This window comes from Montipora capricornis, chromosome 13 (assembly GCF_036669925.1).
Source record: "Montipora capricornis isolate CH-2021 chromosome 13, ASM3666992v2, whole genome shotgun sequence".
Classification (NCBI taxonomy): domain Eukaryota; kingdom Metazoa; phylum Cnidaria; class Anthozoa; order Scleractinia; family Acroporidae; genus Montipora; species Montipora capricornis.
This window is the reverse complement of record NC_090895.1, coordinates 38,712,454-38,732,616: the sequence shown is the minus strand read 5'-3', so window position 1 is coordinate 38,732,616 and position 20,163 is coordinate 38,712,454. Positions and strand designations below refer to the sequence as shown.

General features: G+C 40.1%; 2 protein-coding genes across 2 annotated transcripts in view; one reads left to right on the top strand and one right to left on the bottom strand.

The window, feature by feature from the left end:
* LOC138028963 (dual serine/threonine and tyrosine protein kinase-like) overlaps nucleotides 1-7,609 on the top strand; it is a 14,509-nt gene extending 6,900 nt beyond the window's left edge. The window contains exons 3-7 of the mRNA XM_068876612.1: nucleotides 932-1,060; nucleotides 1,178-1,342; nucleotides 1,950-3,376; nucleotides 4,885-5,125; nucleotides 5,498-7,609. Coding sequence (XP_068732713.1) covers nucleotides 932-1,060; nucleotides 1,178-1,342; nucleotides 1,950-3,376; nucleotides 4,885-5,125; nucleotides 5,498-5,962 — 2,427 coding nt within the window. The 3' untranslated portion in view covers nucleotides 5,963-7,609. The remainder of the gene's footprint in view (nucleotides 1-931; nucleotides 1,061-1,177; nucleotides 1,343-1,949; nucleotides 3,377-4,884; nucleotides 5,126-5,497) is intronic.
* Nucleotides 7,610-11,184: 3,575 nt separating this feature from the next.
* On the bottom strand, nucleotides 11,185-19,069 carry LOC138030322 (dual serine/threonine and tyrosine protein kinase-like). Its single transcript, XM_068878239.1, has 4 exons — nucleotides 18,336-19,069; nucleotides 14,768-16,293; nucleotides 13,902-14,145; nucleotides 11,185-13,190 (listed from the first exon to the last, which is right to left on the bottom strand). Exons 1-4 carry the CDS (start codon nucleotides 18,972-18,974, stop codon nucleotides 12,771-12,773), a joined length of 2,829 nt encoding a protein of 942 aa, XP_068734340.1. The 5' UTR covers nucleotides 18,975-19,069; the 3' UTR covers nucleotides 11,185-12,770.
* Nucleotides 19,070-20,163: the final 1,094 nt, after the last annotated feature.

The following is a 20,163-nucleotide window of genomic DNA, read 5'->3' as shown; positions in this document are numbered from 1 at the left end:
CAAAAATATCTTTAATTAGTAGGCACCGTCCTTAAAAGCGTGTATATTGCAAGTAGTGTAAGATTGTCAATTTGTTATGTTTTTGTAAGTAATATTTATTGTAGGTAATGTAAAATCGTTCGTAATGTACAAAAAGTAATAAGGTAATAAAATACAAAAAATGTAAAATGTCCCCAATTAGAGCCCCAGCGCTAGATTAAATAAAGTTTATTATGTTACGAGGTTGAGGTGTAGTGCAAGATTTCGTCTCGTCTTATGGGCGGCCCAAGCTCGCGTTACGCGCGAGACGTTTTACTGTCAAAGCGTCACTTGACTTCGTCTTAGGAAGGTTACGACAGCCTCTCAAACAACAACAAAAAAAGCTCAAAAAGACAAAAAAAAATAAACAAGACGAGTTAACGTACTTTATTACATTGATAAAGGTTCGCTTCTTTGCTCTTTTGTCGTGAAACTAACTCAAAAACAAAAACAGTGTTGTCGCTGACGTGACGTGTTGTTTTCTCACGCGTACCGCGAGCTTGGGCCGCCTTTGGTCTCGTTGGTTCCCTTGAGGAAAGTGCATGTTATCAAACCAGGCCCATATAGGGGAACGTTATTTAATATTATATTGACCATAACCAAAACCCCTCGTGTATTTTTTAAAGTCCAGGGCATTTAAAAAGGCATTTTTATGATACGTTAAGCAGTGGACTATTTCCACAACATATGCATGTAAAACGTTTTACAATGAGTTATGTGAGCTGGGAAGCTTTCCGTTGATACTTTTGTCTTACCATTACTCGAATTGGTCACATATTGAGTTATATCATTGAAGATGGTTTTTACACAGTCAACTGCCCTGTGTGACGCTGAAAATTACCTTCTTCTCTGTATAACAGAATTGGAGTTAAAACCGTTTGGAAAGATTAAGACTTTTCTGTTTCTGCCCCAGGTGTCCTACGACAGCAGACCGTCAGAAGGAATTAAGACTCCTTTTAATAAGAAGAAGTTACCGAAAGAGGCAATCGAATTGGAGGAAAGCAAAAGAGACGATCCCACATGGGTCAACGCAGTTGTGGAAGTAATGATGATGATGATGACGACAGTTTATTAAAGTCTCTTTCAGTTGCTTATTGAATCAAAGAGTCGCGTTAAAATGGTACCTACATCAAATCAACTGAATATTTTGTTTATCTAGGTTGGTCTAAACAACCCTCTTTTGCAAAGCGGCCATCTTGAACTCATTGACGCGCCTGGAATTAGCGAGAACGAATCTCTGGACAAGATTGTGGACGAGTGTACACACGGTATCTTGCAGGTCGTCGTTTATGTCATTGATGGCAACTCTTCCTTGAGACTACAGGTCGGTGGGCTCTGCTCTGAATTGTAATAATGATTTGGTGCTCTTGTTTCCGTTGTTGTTATGTTAAAGAGCTTAAGCAGTGGATGTCGTTTTCGGTTGGCGATGGGCCCTTTGCAGGTTAGTGATCACATGGTACAAAAACCGCCATACTGGAACGCAAATTGTGCACTGGGACATCTTAAACAAAGCAAGATAATTTAAATTTTCTTTGTTTTAGATTTCCCAGTGGGCAATTTGCGTCCCAGTATGGCGGTTTTTGTACCATGTGATCACTAACCTGCAAAGGGCTCATTGACGGCAACTGAGTGAAGGGTTTCCATATAGTTTCTTTTAGAATAGAGAAACCTTGCAGGCAATATATAATTGTAGTTGTGTCCGGCAAGGGAAGCTATAAAAGGCACCCCTCCTATACTTTTAAGTTAATAGTTTCCATTTGACACTGCGCTCAATCGTCTTTATTGTTGCGTACAGGCAATGTTTTTTTTTTACCAATTCTTTCAACGATTCCTCGTCATACCAAGTTTCGGCTTGGCTATCGGCTATGAACGGAACAATATAAGCACCAAAAGTGCATCCCAGTTACACAGGTTTTCTTTTTATGTTAAAGGAAAGAGGATTTCTTCTCAAGCTCAAAGAAAAGGTTGGAAATTTGCCAATATTCTACGTGTGCAATAAGGTTGATGAAGACCAAAGGGCTCAAGAGTTCGACCAAGATTCTGAATCGGATGACAACGAAGAAACTAAACCTCGCAGTGCTGAAGAAAAAATTTCTCGTGCTTACCAAGCTCTTGCCAAATATCACATGGTGCCGGCAGATGTGCCTTTCGTGGAATGTCCGTTTTTTCATGGTTTGTCATCGAAAGGAGTCAGAAACGCACGTTTAAAGAAAGAGACAAACCGCTTCACGGAGCAGTTTGACGCCCTGAAATTTAAGCTGCTGAAATTCGCTGCCAATGGAGTAAGTGCTCATTTGAAATATGGGAGTGAGCTCCTTTGCCAGATTCAGGACAGAGTGTTCGATTTGTTCTTATCTTGCAATTTCAAGGAAGGTAAAATCTCCCCCCAAGACGATTTTTTTGACCACTTGGAGATGAAAGAGTTGGAGTACTACGAGAACATGATAAGATACTTAGCAACGAACGAATCACACTTTGCTGATATGATTGACAACGCCATACAATCTAACATGACAAAAATCGAAACTGAAATGGGTGAAATGCAGTTTGCTTCAATAAAAATCGGAGATGTAGTCGGGAGAAATGAAGTCGTTGAACAGTGCCGAAGGCAGATCAAGGACATAGTTTTGTATAAGGTGATGGAAATTTCATTGGCAAAAGTTAAGAACACGATAACGCGGATGTCTGACAAGATGCGGAAATCTTTGGAAACGGCGTTCAGTGAAGTTGTGAAAAAAGATGACCGCCTTGCTAATGTTGTGACGAAACAGCTTGAATACAGTTTCCTTCAGCATTTTCAGGAAAGGAACGTGTGCCATCATTTTGATTATGGTTTAATGAAGTTTACTGTTAAGGTTATGGATAAAGCGATACGAACTGTGAGTAACGTGTGGTTAGCTATCAGGGGCAAAGGAACCTATGTAAACGAGGCTTGGAAGCGAGAAGTGGCTCAAGCTGTACTGAAAGGGATTGATAGCCAAGCCATCGCTGAAAGAATTCGTCTCAACTTACAGGCGGATCTTTACAATGGTCATCAGCTGTTCCTTTGCAACTTGGCCTTCATGAAGACCTTTTGCAATACAGCGGCAAAGCAAACTGATAACCAAAGGAGGTTTGCTGCAGAAAAGGCGCCATATTTTTCAAAGCTGATGAGCAAGGCCACAGCGCTTGATGAAACACTTACCCTTGAGGGTCCTTCGAGAGTGGTGGTAGGGAAACGTCTGGGAAGAGTGGGACACAGAGGCCGCGTGTTTCAAGTCCCGAATGGTAGTCAGGTGGCGAAACAGCTACATGCAACATGCCTCCATGAATCACTTGAAGATCAGCATTTCCTTGCAATAAAAAGAACTTTCAAAAGGTCGGATTTGTTGCGTTGCGTGCCAGGAGACGTTAGGAGTGCCCCTGTGATAAAAAAAATCACTTCCTTTTTTTCTTCAGATTTTGAAAGTGTGTTTGCTTAACACCTGACTGGCAAAATTTTGAGCTTTCATTTTTATCCAAAGACCGTTTACTTTGACTGTAAGTTTTGGATTTCACGGTCCGCCATTACTCACGTTCAAAACTGACCGATTGGACCTCAGAGGGCTGGATCCAGGGAAAGTGAATTTGAGCGTGTGACTGCAGCTTATTAAATACACAAAACGCGAATTTAAAAGTCTGAAAGCCCAAAAGCACCCGTGCTGCATATTGATTATGCGGTGACTACACACGCATTGCAATCTTAAACTAGTGAGCCTTTGATGTCATTTTCTCCTCGATCCAGTTCTCTCAAGATCTTAAAGTAAGTAATCGCTGACCATTAAGCAAGAAATTTTCAGTTAAAATAAACAGGTGTCTTTTTGAAATCAAGGCTTAAAACTTTAGTCCCTTAGTGTTTAGAAAAATAAGAATTGAGTTTTTTTGGTCACAGGGGAACTTTAAGAGTGTCTCAGTCGTCTCAGACAATTCAGAGGCATGGCTAACTTTATCCAGTCCAGCCTCGTTCAGGACTTCGACCATAAATAACACTATCTATTGTCACGCTTTGAGGGTCTCCCAAGGGGTTTGGGAGACCCAAATGTGACATTGCCAATGTGACATTGGCAATATAAAGTAAAGAACAGGGGAACAAAACAAAATATATCGGGGAATTGAGAAACACAATATTTTCGGGGGAAAGCAGGGAACCTATTCTTAATTACAAATGCAGGCGAAGTTTTAATGGAACTAGGGAATTTGGACCACCCCGTGCTTTCCTTTCTGAAAGCTATGCATAAATTGTCAAAAACGAAGACGATATAAGACAATGGCTTTACTGGGTAAATTTGTTTGGACTTAAGACAACTACATGGGGTCAAACGAATAATGTGAATATCTAGAGGCGGCATGGAACCAGTTTCCTTAGTCGCTACCGCGGGTTGAAATTGCCAATTCCATTTCGAAGTTCTTACCATTCGTTTTCAAAAAATCGCCAAAAACATCGCGCGGAATGCTTCCTTTTTGTTTACAGTGGAAGTGCACGTAGCTATCAAGCTAGTTTACAGGCACCCCACTTTTTAAAAATCTGAAAGAAACAATTCATACTTAACAGAAACATGATTAAGAACCCCGACTGGCAGGAGGTAACCAGTTGGAATACTTCTTCCCGAAAACCGATATTTTATATCATGTAGTCTCTCGCACATACTTTCAACGAGTAGTTTTTGTAAGAAAATTAGTGAAAAATTGTTTTTCATCCAAAAAATCGTCCTTAAGTCAGTAAAGGTTTGATACGCCGAACTAAGGCTTCTGCCAGGACGCTACTCCTGGAAAAAAAGGCTGAGGCACTTTTGGAGTGTAGCGTTGATAATGTATAACTTTTGGGGTTTTTTTTTTTTTTTGGTATAGGTTTCAAAATGATGCTAAAGGAGTTCTGGCGCCTGTATCAGTGATGTTGGATAGGAACAACAAGGTCACTGTGCTTTACCCAAAGATGAGTAGCGACCTTTATGATCGCTTTACAGGACATCCTGACAACCTCATCCTCTTGCGCGATGGTCTGAGAATTGTTCAACAGATGATTGAAGCTCTTGAAAGCTGTTGGGACAGAGGGTTTCATCACATCGATTTGAGAATTACAAACGTCATGGTATTTTTAGTAGTATTGATTATAGTTATGCTATTTAATAAGTTTGATTTATTGATTGATCATTTCAGTCTTGATTAAGCGTGGACCCTTTTGATTGATTGATTGATTGATTGATTGATTATTGCACAGCTGTCCGATGCCAACCGGTCGGCGGTGATTGATCTATTTGTAGATCGACTGACTCAATTATTGAACGATTTGTTAATTGTTAACAAACTCGCTGACGAAATACGTCATGATTGACTGACTCATTAGTCAATTCGTTAACTTAAAATGATTAATTACCTGACCAACTTGTTACTGATCGACTGACTGACTGACTTGGGATTCAGTCTTTATTCATGCTTCCTTTTCTTTGTTTTAAAACCAAAGGTCGATTGCCGCCAGATCGCCAAGCTAAACGTCTCCAAGCCAAGGAATGATTCTATACCGTATCCTGACGAGGAAGCGCCCTTCCATGTGCCTGGTCGAATTCCGGTCGAACGAGAGATGGAAGCGGCAGAAGTAGCAAGCACACTTAAATGCCATTGTGTGTATAGTCTGGCTGTGCTTCTGTTTCTTGTGTTAGAACAAAAGTACATCAGGCCGGAATACGCAGAAACAGATAACGTGTCACAAGTGTATCGTGCCATTGCTCAAGGGAAGGATTGTGAATTCATCAAGTCGTCCAAAAACGTGAGAGAATCGTCTGCAAAGCGGCAGGTTTTAGAAATTGTCGCCTCGACTTTCAACGCTCTGAGGCAAGACGAAGTTAGGTTGACTTGGCTTGATCACTTTAAAACGAGTATTGAAATGTCGTTTTCCTCCCAAGCTACAGCTTATGAAAGTGCAGTTTAGACGAAAGTGCAAGTCCTGGGCCACATGTAAGTCGTTCGAGTGAAAGTTATAGAAGCGAGTCACTCACATTGGGTGACCGTAAGGCCAAAACTTAAGAAATTGGCTATGTCAAAAAAGCCAGGACTGTCCAACAGTTTGCAGTAGAAAAAGACCGAGGTGAACATCGTTGCTTAATTATACCAAGTTTTAGTTCAATACACCGTAAACTATTTACAGTGTTTCTGCTGTCATGTGACTGTTTCAGTCATAGTCATATAGTTACATGAAAGAGAAAATTAGTTGACGTACAGATAGAAGACATTAAGCCGAAGGAAGGGTTAGCTGACATGATATAATCAGAGAAAAAGATCTTTAGCTCTATAAGGGCTTTGATCCCCTGTTTAATGCTAGTGTAGGTGTGACGTTCTGAGCGTAGAAAGAAGCGAGAAACGCTTATTGCGACCAATTGTCATATTCATCACCGTCATCGTCATGTGGTGGTGCAGTGATCAAATTAAACAAGCCGGAAAATCCGTTTATAGTCACATTCTTGGACGAGAACGAGTACGAGTTTTGACTGCCCGTTTTTGGCGAAAATACTTAGAAAATTATAATTTCCGTACGATTAATCTGACTCTCTATAGGTCGCTCAGTTATTCTTATTGCTGGTAACTGTGCCTTTTTTATTTGCTGATCGAAAAATGCCAAAACAGCTACCGTGTTTTTTTGACAGGACGACATTTTTGCAAAACCTCGTTCTAAAGTGACGACGGTATCACGTTTTTCCCGTCAAAATGACGCTGGTTGGCGCGCGCTCACTGTTGTTCTATGAGAAAATCTCTTAGTCGTTGTCGTTCTCGGCCTATAATCTAAAGTTCTCTAATATTATAACCATCATCAATATCATCATCGACGTCATCATCATCATCATCGTCACGTGGTGGTAGAGTGGTCAAATTAAAAGAGGAATCTGGGTCACATTCTTGGATAGTTAACCTTTTTGCAGACACACGAATGAAGGTGGTAGTTTCTAAAGAAACTGTGGTGCTGCTTCGGTGGGGAAGTAGTATACAAAAGTTTGGTTTTATCAACTGAGTTGATAATGTAAATTGACCACCGTACAGGGATTCTAAAAGCTGACGTTTCGAGCGTTAGCCCTTCGTCATAGCGAATCCAGACACGGCGGCCATTTTGATTTCTACTGTTTCGAAAGACATTATGGGATGCTCAGTGGGCAAATTAATATGTATATGCCCCCTGGGCATCCTATTATAGGTATTTGAAACAATAGAAATCAAAGTGGTCGCCGTATCTGCAAAAAGGTCCGTTGGCACACAGCTTACAAATTTAGTGAATGGCCGCGTAACGTGATCACCATTCGGTGGTGAATTTATGTCCTTTAAGATGAGTTGTGCCAAGACCTCATGTAGTGATGAGTTCCTGCCCTTGGCAACCTCCACACTGAACTTCAAATAATTCTGGAGAAGTAGTCGACAAAACTGTATTTAGTTCTGAAATAAGTAAAGCTAACATCTATCACGGAGAGTCATTGACTCAGTTCTGAATAAACGTACTTAGGTTGTCTAGATTCTTATGAGATGCAACGTTCTGCATGAACATGTTCGTTATGTCGAAAAAAGTATTAAAAGCAAGGTGAACACACCATAATACCAAACCGTCCCTTGTTGCAATGAAATATACCTATTCTTTTCGGTTTCCCTCTTTATTCCCTTTCTTCAACTTGAATAAATAGTTGCAGACTGTGTTCTTGTCTGCCTTTTCTTCGCAGTTTTGTCTCCCTTTTTTCCACATTTCTTAAATTCTCATTTCTACTCAATTTCTTGCAAAAAAACGAAGAAAGGAAAAGTTCAAACCTGCTGTTTAAACTAAATGGCACGCGATAGTTGACTATGCAGTCAATTAACTCTGTAAAAACAAATTAAGATATGCACTGTTGACCCTCAGTAATTTCTGGTTGGAGGGCGTGGCTGCCTTGTCACTCCGACTGAGCTTTCTAAGATCAGCGGTTTCAGTATTAATGCCCTCGTATAGTTTGTCGAGTGTGCCTTCACGTACGGCAAACCTGTGTACACTGATCGCCAAAAGGTAATACTCTTTTATTTTGTGTTTAAAAATTACGAGTTAATTCCCAAATGCTGTTATATATCTTCATTGCATGTGTATGCTGTAGATGCGCGATTGTCTTTCTGAAGGAGCATTTTTTGGACTCCAAAATATGAGTGCGACAGTTGTACCTCCTCGTGAAAATTCCAAAGAAAATGTACAACGCAATTTAATGTGGCCATACAATTCTATTAACTTTTAAAATCTAAAATGGGCAAAGCATCGCGAGAGTCCTACAAAGTATTTACAGCACTTACAAGTACAGTTCTCTTTACTGATTTGATCTTTTTTTTACTTCGTGAAAAAGCAACGATTTCTGTTTCCAACATTCTGCAGCGACAGTGGAGGAAATTTTAATAGCGTTGCGCGAAATTAATTAAGGATGTCTTAAATAATAATTAAAAAAAAAAAAACAAACAAACAGCGGTTACAAATATTTCCTTGAACTACACGACTTCCCAACCTTGCCATTTCTTATGTTACAGTAATCGTTATTAAATTACAGAACTTTAGCAATAATACAACTGTGTTCTACTCTTATTGAAACTTGAATGGCCCAAGTCAAAAAGAATCTTTATAAGGATGGCTTAAAACAAATTAGGCTTGTCTTTATTAATTTGAAATTAACGAAGCATAAGTAATTGTACGCAAAGTATCACGAGTTTCTCCAAAAAGTACCTGAATCTCTAGGATCCTAACTGGGAGGTTCGGTGTTCATATTTAAAGTGCTACTATGACCAAAAAAATCAATTCTTCTTTTTCTTTGAATTGCAAAACCGTATTAACTAAACACTAAATGACCCAAGTGTTAAGCCTTGATTTAAACAAGACACCTGTTTATTTTAACTGGATCCGAATTTTCCTATTTGACTATCCGCCATTACTAACTCAGTTTAAACTGGCTTTACGAATGCAATGCGGCAGCACGGGAGTCTCAGCTTTCAGGCTTTTAAACTCTTGTTTTGCATATATAATAAGCTGTATTTACAAGCTGAAATTTTAAGCTAGTAGGGGAGTAAATGACGTCACTTTTCCCAAGATCCAACCCTCCGAGGTCCAATCGGTCCGTTTTGAACGTGAGTATATGGCGGACCGTGCAATCCACACTCAAAAGTCAACAGCCTTTGGATAAAAATCAAAGCGCCAAATCATTGCTAGTCAGGTGTTAACACTTTCAAAACTGAAGAAGAAGAAGAGAAAGTGATTGTTTGGTCTCCTCTTTAAATTCGACTTGTTTTCACGTTTTCCTGAGTTCTTAGAGAGGCTATGTCGCGTTATTTTGGGGGTGTTTTGAGGAATTCTTTAGTTAATAATGAGTTTAAAACTCGAAAAATGGTAATGTGGAATTCGTTTACTGATAAAATTATCGTTACATCACAAACAAGATGATTCTGAGCAAAAACGGTCTTTATCCAGGCGATTTGCCATAAACTTGAAAAACGTCGAGCTTACTATTTTCAAGATAACCCAAATGCAATCCGTTTCAATCTTGTCCATTTGTGTCCATCCATGCTTCTCTTTCCTTTTGCTGTATTTCTTTAATGTTATTTAACGGTTTGAAGTGGTTATTAGAATGACTTTTTGGGCATTTTGGGTGTCACGAAATTACATAATTTTGCGTGACATAGCCCCTTTAAGACTCGATCATTAAGGAGCCCACAAACGAGGCAACAATGTTGCGGAAACATTGTTACGGAAGCAAAATTTGCTTCCTCAGCAAAAATAATGTTTCCGCAACGGTGTTTGTCTCGTGTGCGGGCTCCTTTAGGGACTTTAAGATCGACCACGAAGACGTCGACGATTTAATTAAACGTCACTTCAAAATATAACTTCGTACTATTTTTCGCGATTCTTCCACTTCGTTACGTCCTTAATTTTAGCGAAGCATCCTAAAAATAAATTGGTACGAGCGGTTTCAGAGTAGAAAGAGGGAAAAAAACTTGGGTTTTCTGTTGAATGTTCGCGTTGTCGTGAAACGTCAAATTTGCTGCTTTCACGTCGTTGTTGTGTAGAACACCGCGAGAATATTTGCCAAAATGCGTGCCGCGATTTTTTGTCCTCTTTTAAAGTGCCCGGCTATGATGCATAGGGCCAAGTTTGAATATCATTACTCCAATATTTTCGGAGGTATTCTCAATTTTAGGATTTGTTACAGTCATTTGTAATATGCTTTGACGTCACCCACTTTTCATAACAAACTTGAATATATCTGGAACGAAATAAGGTATTCCAAAATAGAAAACACCGTTCTTTATCACTTTGATAGGTCTTTAAAATAAGCAAAAGATGTTTTTACATCATAAGCACTTTAACCAATGATATTGTTTTGTGTCGTCGTCGTTTCTCAAACTCCCTATTTAGTGGAGAACAGCGACGAGATGTGATTTAAGTGTGTTTCACCTAAAAAATTCTGTCCGCAATTTTACTAGTTGGAATTTGATCAACGGCCGCGCAAGTAAGAGGAATGGGTTTCAGGATGGTGCCTACTATTGTTATTGCGCATACGTTCTGCGCATATCGAGATACTCGGATTTCCTATCGGTGATGCTTACTAATACAGGGATATTTTTTCGCGGTTTAAAATTATGCAGAGAAAGGGGATCTTAGTAAGTATTATTGATATCCAAAAAGAAAATTGGGGGCGACCATGCATTTTTCAGGGTTAATTAAGCTTCAATTTGAGAAAGAAAGCCATACATGGCTTTGTATTTAATCATAAACATTTAATCATAAACGGGGCAAAAATACTTTTGAATTAGAAGGCACCGTCCTTAATACCGTGTTGACGTCACAGACTCGGTGCTTTGCATTGGGATAGTTCCTTGAAAACAGCAATCCAAAGCGAGTTTTTCAGGCAGTTCTTTGAGGGTGTTTGCAAGGTCCAGATTGTTGCCACGGTAACGCAAAAGCGCTGCTTCAAGACCCTCAGAGACCCTTACGTATTATTTTTCGAACTTTGAAAACTCCATTAAATCATACAGTACGTGATGTTTACACAAAACTATTTCGTGTATTTAATTTTGAGTTACTCATGATGAAAACGCATCTTATTTGTATGCAGGGGTAGATCACTGCCTTAGCTAACTTTCGAGATATAGCGCATCAAAAGAGGAGACGTATTTTGAATAAAGAGATATTATATATTTCCCGTTCCAATAAAACAACAACGTCAGATCACAAATCCCCGAACAGTGGTAAAATTATCCCACTTTTCCAACAAGTATGCCTTATCTTGTCATTGTGCACGATAATTTTTGTTCAGACCTGTAAGTAAGAATCTTTCTTATAAGAACGTTAAGGCAGAAATTAACTAAAATGTTAAGAACATACTACCATTGCCTGATTTCAAGCCGAAGGGGACTAGGTACGAGTCTATAAATTATGGGGTCAACATAGAAAGAGCACACCGAGTTTTACAAAATTCCCAGGAGTATAGTGTTTATCGGGCTAATTTTGATTAAGATACAGCCATTAAATACGTCAATATTTACAAAGAAATGTTGGTATGTCACGCTTAATATTGGGTCTATTAACATCAAACGTAGGGATTTTGTAAAGCTTGGTGTGCACTTTCTGAATATGTGGATCAATAGTTGCTAATCCCATAATTTGCAGACCTTGCGTACCTTGTCCCCCTCGGCTTGAAATCAGGCAATGTACCCAGGCTGAGAGTCGGTTAAGAACGTCCTTATTTCGTTCATATTGGGTTTTTCGCCGGTATTTCTGAGTAGAAAGCCAAGGTAAAAGAAATGTAAAAACTGTAGTCGGCTAACAGGACAATTAACTAACACAATGTGGTTTTCTTATTGCATCTAATCGAACTTTGTATACCACTCAACTTGAGTAACATGTTAAGAACGTTTTCAGGCTCAAATGGAAAAAATTAAAAACGTTCAGACTCGGCCCCAAAACTACTAGTAGACGCTTTTATAAAAAAAAGTTAGGAAAGGAACTTTATTTAAGTGTCTAGTAGCTTCTAGTCAGATTCAGTGTGCGTGCCGGCGTGTATCGCTAATCTCTGTCACCAAAAGCTTTTCAAAATGTTGTCTCTTTCAGAAAGTAATCTCATTTTTAGGCTCAATCGTAGACACGCAACAAAACCTCTCAAGATTATTTTTTGTTTCCACGCTACAGTTTTGTCGAATTAAGTAGTGCCAAGTTACCGTTCGAGAGGTTCGCTAACTTTTAAAACTTGCTTATTTGTTTTATTTAATTGGGCGAAAAGAAGACTTATTCTTCTATAAGGACGAAACAAAAAGCAATATTTGATCAGTTATCAATATCCCCAACGTCCCCAGTCTATTTCAAGGTAAAATACTTCGTTTTCCAAATGAGGCAAACGCCTCGCATATTCCGCATGCAATATTATAAAGAAATAATCTGCGCAAACGTTGAATGGTGAAGGTAATATTAGAGGGAAAAACAACTCCCTGTTCAAAGTAGAGGGATATCGGCAGAGCTACTGAAAGCGTACAACTATCTTTTGAACTTCAAATCTTGTCAGAGAAAAACGACTTACTTTGGGTGCTTTTTGTCCTAGTTTCAAAACGGTGAGCTGTACCCTGGAAAGCTCAGTTATATCATTGATAAATAAGATTAGAAATAAGGCGTCCAACTTCCGTTGAACATACAGAGCAGCTTTTGCACTCCATTCTTGCAGTTAACTATTTTGGCTAGAAGTCTCAGACGAACTGGCAAGTTTTCATCACATCGCCAACAACGCTACCCCGAAACGCTGTTGTACCTCTTTGACGTTTGCGACAACCAAATCCATTGAAATGTTTCCCCTTTCCTTCCAGCAAATCGTCATCAATTCCCAGCATGCATCGGCCATCAGCCCCTGAGTTAGCTCTCTCTCTGGTAACACGCCCCTCTCCACAGCTTCCTGCATTTCATTTCTATTGAGATTCTCGTACACTGCAGGCCGTGCATTCCCGGATCCCTCACATAGTACCCAAAGTAGCATGCCATAAGCGTAGATGTCGTAAGAGGAGAAACCAAGGTTACCTTTCCCATGGTAACGGTACATCTCTAGTGAGATATGAAATGGTTCGCCAATTGGGGTCAATTCGTACGGAAACTCTGGTTTGGCAAGGTTGATCTTGGCTGTTCCGTCGTGCATTAACTAGAAATAATATATAGGGAAGTATTTCATCAATGACAGTTTTGCCAAGTTTCGAACAAAAAAGACCACTTAGAATTTTCTTGAGTCTCATTTCAAACTGTCCCTTTGAGGTTAAACGCGAACTACCTATTCACAACAACACAGCGTTAAATATAGGATTGGTATCATACAGCTTAATCCTTATGGTTATCTCATACACAGTTTACGTGGTTTACGTGTCCTTGAGGAGTAACTGGGACACCTGGCGAGACGGTTGACGAGACGTGTGCGAGGGCACTTCGTGATATTTATCGTACGGTATGTGTATCTTGTTATCCTGCATCCCTAACGTGCCGGGAAAGAAATTGAAGCAAAGGCTTTGCGGAATGAAGTGTGACTCCAGGCATAACTGTGATTTCCTACATCACAATATAGTGAACTACCTACAAGCAGGCTTTGAAGTGTGTCTGAGGAATTGGGACTGGCTCCTTGAGAAATTGAGACAGCCTCTGTAACGCCCACTGGACAAAAGTCAGTGTCACTCATTTGCCACTCATGTACTGTTAGCTTTTCATCGACAGATGCGCTCAATCGTATCTGAATTAATGTAATTGTTTCCTTTCGTTTGCTCGTTCTTAATTAAAATTCGGTTAAATTTTTGTAGCGGTTTCGTCGATTGATAACAGTTCAGTTTTCACTAGTGAGTATAGGATTTGTCATTAAAACACTCACCAAGACGTTTCCGGGTTTAAGGTCCTCGTAAGTATAGTTTACGTCATGGATGGCCTTCAGCCCCTCAGCAACATCCACGGCGATGTTCATTCTAATCATCTCCGGCAAACCATTCCTTAGGGCTTGAATGAGACCTATCTTCGCCTTCTCCATTACGACGTGTAACACACCAGGCTCATGGAACACCCAGCCAAACAAGCGTAAAAGGTTTCGATGGGAACCGCGGAGTTTCTGAATCATGTCCCTTAAAGGATAAGCAAAGCATAGTCAACGTCCGAAATTAAGAAACGATGTAACATTAAGAGGCGAGGTGCAGCGGATGTTACACAGCAATTGTCAGGGGTCGACATCATTAAAACACAAGTGGCGTTTTGTTCGGTTGACTTGTGATCATATGCGAAGTGCGCGCTAGTCGATTTCCCTCGTGTTGGTTTTTCTATTTCGCTCATTGGTTGTGATTAAGGATTGAAGGCAACACACGTCGACCAGCACGACAAACGTAACCAGAAATTTAATTTCTTGGCATGTCGATGATCTTACGATTATTGCAACTTGTACATTAAAAATGTGCAAGCGCCAGTTGTTCTGGGATTAACAGGAATAACGGGCGTCGTGAATCAGAGAAAAGCGGGGAAAATTTTTCTCGCATGCACACGTTGTTCACGTGACTTTTCGTAATGTACCAAAATATAAACCGCAAGTGCGGGGCCCCCAGAACCTCTGCAATCATAGACAAACTATATGCAAAACCATATATGAATACATGCAACTGATCATTTTTCGTCTTGACTGCTTCGTCTGTTCTCATTGGCGGAAATAATTGCTTTCCTTGGGTCAATCGCATATTTATAGAAGGCATTACTTACATCATGTTGACCAAATCCACTGCTGTTTGGTTCCAAATGTCTTCACTCAATCTCCTTTTCTCAAGCACCTTCACAACGCACTGCCCGTTGGGTGACGCCCTGCACCACTTCTCGCTGACGCAGTCATAGATGTCTCCAAGCCTTGTTTTGGCTATACGGGGACCAAGCTCGGCGGGTCCTCGATTCTGCATATCATGCAGGGCCTTCCCCTCAACAGCGAGGGTACGAATCCTGGGTGTGAAGTCAACACGAAATCTTTCAAGCTGAGAGGCTATGCGACAGTTGGCAAAGCTTGTTTGCAAGGTCTGGAACGAATTCATGGCAGCGTCAAATAGATCGTGCATTGCTCGTAGACGACAAAAGCACGCCTGGTGCACGGCCTCTGCCACGCGGTTTTCGTCAATTGTCCCCAAGAGAGCTTGCACTATAGAACGTCGAGTTGCTTTGTCTCGGACGTCTTTCTTGGAGACACCTGGCGAATGCATTGTGCTTAGAGGTTCTGAGATCTCTTTACGCAGAGCAATGCTGGCGGCCTCCTTTATAGAGTCAAGAAGTCCATTTAAAACAACTTTCAGCAATTCATCCGTTTCGGCTTTCACTGCCAGGAATTGTATGTCATAACTTTCTTCCAAAATCCGTGAAATAATCGGATGGGCCAAATCTTCATTGAAGTCGATGACCGCCATTGTGAGCTCCTTGACCAACTCTCTCATTGCCTCCTCGACACAAATGGCAAGGGAGTTGCACGTCTTCTCCAAGATACTCCCTTTCATGTCAAGAAGAAACCGCTCTAATAGAAGATCATTATTCTTAGGCAAAGGAAGTTCGTTTACTAGAGGAGCGAGGTCATTCTTCATCATAGCTTGAGCTTCACGTCGAAGATCTCGCAGTCTTGCGGGTTTGTATTCGTCAGCGTCGCGCATAAACTCTTCCTTTAACCTCTTGACGTTCTCCGCAATTTTATTTTTTGATTGGTCCGAGTGGAATGTGAGCAAGGAGAGTGCACCACACATCTTGGCTTCAATCTCATATCCTTTTCTTAAGATATCAGGAAGGGTACCCGCCTGTTTAGTTACCAGTGTTTTCTGCACTTGCACAACGTTGACAAAGCTCTCCTGGAGGACCATCAGTTTTTGCACAACTTTTCTGGTCTGCGTCTTCACAATATCTCCAAGGTGCAACTTCAGATGGGATTCAAACCTTCTAAATCTTTCGGTGGCTTCTGTGAGGTTCCCATTTCTCCTTTCTGCACGAACCAATTTTGCAGAAATAGCATGGAACAAGGGACACGATTTCCAACAGTCACCAGAAACGAGTCCTTCTTCTGTTAACTGATCAAACACTTTTTCTTCTTTACTTTTGCTGTCATCGTCATCATCCTCCTCATCATCATCATCATCATCATCATCATCATCATCTTCGTAATCGTGACTGCGTGCTTCTTCAGTGATATCCACCTTGTTACACACATATATTATGCAAGATTGAGGATTTTTGTCCTTCAAGAATCGTAACGTTTGCTTGTCCTTAAATGTGAAAAAAAAAAACAACAACAACAACTGGAATTAAGGTATTAAAGAAGAAAATGAGCTGTCTTCGGAATTACCGCCGCTGCCAAAACTAACGAGGATTGGTGAAAGCGTCGGGACAACAGAGAAATTGTGGGTGTGATGTCAGTGGACCTATGTAGCCCAATGCATCGGCAATGCAAGTAATGCACTCCATCTCATTTAACACCTAGAATGCAGCACGCGGTTAAAACTGGTTATGCCTTCTCTGACATCGACTGGTAGGTTATCGTCGAACGGATTCGCGACTAAAAATTGAATACTGGCGACCAGAATTTCACAACTGGTCGGCGCCAGTGGGCGACCTACTATTAAGTTCAGAGCCCGTGTGCCAAAAGGTGTCTTACTTTTTATCTTGCGAATTTTACTAAGGGGCAGATGGATTTCTTCATTACGTTCGAGGTCTGGATACATTTTCTCTCCAAAATGTCCGCTTTCGAAAGCGAAAAATAATGCTTGACACATACACAAGACTGCGCTGTCGTTGCTTTCTGGTACCCATAAGAAAGTTGAAAACGTGTATTTTCAGGCGAAGATTTTTGGCGACCAAAATTTGCCATCTGGCGACTAAAAATTTTTATCTAGTCGGCATCTGGCGCCCATATAAAAAAGTTAATTTCGGACCATGATGTATCGATTTATAACGAGTGGTTCAAACTAACGCTACGATCTGCAATCCCAGCAACTATCAGGGGATGATTATAGGCAATAATATGCATACATATATACATACTTAGTTGACCTCCCCTCCAGAAGGTCTTTTCAGGGCCAATGAAACGAAATCAACGAATCGACAGAACAGAACAACAACTGCTAAGAATTCCAACTGGCCGGAGCCGCACTGCCTCGATATTGTTCTTCGGCATCTGTGACATTCATTCACTCATCTTTTTGTGAGCGTTGCGTGATTCCCAGAATAACTTAGGTCCTTAGCCAATCAAATTCGAGACGATGACCACTTGTCGTCATTTGCGACAAGGAAGGAAGAACGGGAATGTTCCTTACAACTCGAAACTGAAACCGCAATTTAAGGGCTAGAAAATGGTCTATGATGCCAAGGGTGATATTCAAAAGTTCTCCAGTTTCGAATTTATTCTTACGTGAAAGAGACAGCTTCTTTCCGTGTTAAAAAATTGGCTTCACACGTCAACCCGGCACTTCCGTGAGCCATGAAAACTGGACTTAAGCTTCCCTTATTTGATCTATATATCACTTGAACATTGTATTTATTCCTACGCATCCCCGCTCACCAAACTAAGAAAAAATCAGTAATAGTAAGTAATATGGGAAAAGAACTGATTTAAATTGTCATATGGTAATTACGAAGTCGTTCACCGATGAACAATCACAGAATAGGAGAGCAAATCAATTAGCTTGGCGCCAAATATTCATAGATCTCTCTAAATCAAGAACTCCCTAAAAGAGCAAAGCACACAATTTATCACCACACGAGAGACAATAAATGAAGTTTTATTTGAATAGCCAGCTGGAAACGAGTAAATTTTAGAGGCATATCGATATAAATTGATACCAAGGAGTTACTGCGCAGAATACCTAGTTGTAGCGGCATCGTTTGAATAACGGGGTATAAAACAATACACGCCATTCATATGCAAATAAGTAGCCGGGTATTCTGCAGTTTGGAAACGTTGACTGAAAACATAATATTAGCGGAAACATTTCTCGAAGGATGTCGAATCGACATCGCCGGTTCCATTTTAGGAAGAAATCTGTAACGGGTAAGGTATGATTTTTGCCAAGTTTTTATTGCAGTCCACTCTTAGCTTTCGTATCCCCTCTGTGTTAAATGCATAGATGATTGATTTGAAGCTTGAAGCTTATAGAAGTCAGATAAGATTCTCGAGTCAAGTTATCAAAAAATAAAATCCCCCTAAAGGGAAGTCACTTTGAGCTGGCAAGTTAAGAGTTCCCGAACCCGTTACAAAGGCAAAAAGATCTTTATTTTGCCAAATAAACAATTGCAATTAGCTTCGACTTACCGCGGGTCTCAGGTTATTGCAGCCGTTGATAACGTACACAAAAAGTGGTACTGTACCCTTCTCAAGATACTCATCTAACACCTTGTCCAATACGTCCGACTCGCTCTTCCCCGGAGAGTCGATCAACTCAATACCACTCCCGAGAAGTTGGTGATCCAATCCAACTTCTACCGTCAGGTTCAATGCATCTTCGCTATCCCTGTCCTCATCGGAAACGACAACAAGTTTCTCCAGCTTTTTTTTTTCAGGAGAATAGCCTTCTTTAATTTTTCCATCTAGGCCAACGAGACGTGCGTAAGGCTTCGTTGAGTATTTGATCCGGACGATTCTAGCAGTGCATGGAGTCTGGTTGACGGGTAAAGAACTCTTCCGAAGCAGCTCGTTTATTATCGAGCTTTTACCACAATTGCTTTCACCGATGAAGAACACAGCGGGGATTTTCTGAAGCTCTCTTTCCACTTCTTCTAGCTGACAAAAAGGAATGTCCTTTAGGTTGTCGTCTTCGGCTTCGATTTCAATATTGATACTCTTTAAGATATCTTCGAAGCAAGAGGACGTTCGTTTATATAATAAGCTCGTGCAATCTTTATAGCGTTCGAATTCGCGTATGGTTTCTTGTAAGGAACCGTCGCTAGACATGACCGAACATTCATCTAAACTTTGCCATAAACACCAACAGTTTCATCACTTCCGTCTGATGCACACTCGGCCAAGATAGCTTTAACTTGATCCCGTGATTAATTGAACGTAAAATTTTATACTTTGGACTGGACTTCAAGCTTAATGGAGTAGAGGAGCAGAGTGAATAGATTTTACAGTCTGAGGTAAGACGATTTCATTCGTCAATGGAGAGCGGTTCAGGGGTGAATGGGTTAACACTATGACAATAATGTCCCCTTAAGGAATAATTTCACTTTCTTCGTCGATATTTCCAACATTTGAAAACAACAGAAACAAAACAACTCTAGAGGAAATCATTTCATTTTCTGCGTTTTTTATTTGCAACTTATTTTTGAATATGAACATATTATTAAATTTTCAATCTCGGATATTGCGTATCTGGCGTTCTGATTGGCTTACTCAATCTCGGTTATCAGCTCATATACCGTAATGACCTTATTTGGAAACTGACTGCATCCTGTCGTTCTAAGTACATATTTTTTGCACAATCTTTTGCTGAAGCAGATATAAAATGAAGCACATTTTACACGTACAGTACTGTAACAAACAGAGTACGCTATATGAACAAGTACAGTACATGTATACGCATTGGACACAGAAAGAACCGAAGAAAGTCATGCCACCAAGAAACAGAATCTTACTCAGTGAACAGTCTACATGTACATGTACTGTACTTGTTCATACAGCGTACTCTGTTTATTACAGTACTGTACGTGTAAAATGTTTTTAATTTTATATCTGCTTCAGCAAAAGTTGTGCCAAAAATAACAGAATCTAAATGATAATGTACATACTCTTGTATTTTTGTTAAGTATTTTAAAATACATGTCACTACGATGAATGACACTAATGAATGTTTTTTTCTTCCTATTGTTTATTCGAAAAATACCAACGTTTGTCAGTTCACGTTAATGGTTGACCATTTCGATTAAACGATTGTATGAAGGTGCAACTGATTGTGCGTCTCTATGCAAATTGCATTATTGTATGTCTCTAATACGCCATTGATTGTCATACTTTGCAATTGATTTTATAATGGCGTTAATGATTAACCATTGCGCGAGATTGAAAGTATATTTGTTACCTGTGATTGTCCAAACGTGCAATTGTTTATCCGTTTATGCTATTGAATGTTAATACATATGCA

Excerpts from the sequence above, each read along its gene's own strand:
- LOC138030322 (XM_068878239.1), bottom strand. The coding sequence starts at position 18,974 with ATGTCTAGCGACGGTTCCTTACAAGAAACCATACGCGAATTCGAACGC. Across the intron at positions 16,294-18,335 it reads GCAATAACCTGAGACCCGCG|GACAAGCAAACGTTACGATT; the intron begins GTAAGTCGAAGC and ends TTCACATTTAAG. Across the intron at positions 14,146-14,767 it reads GTGGATTTGGTCAACATGAT|GGACATGATTCAGAAACTCC; the intron begins GTAAGTAATGCC and ends TTATCCTTTAAG.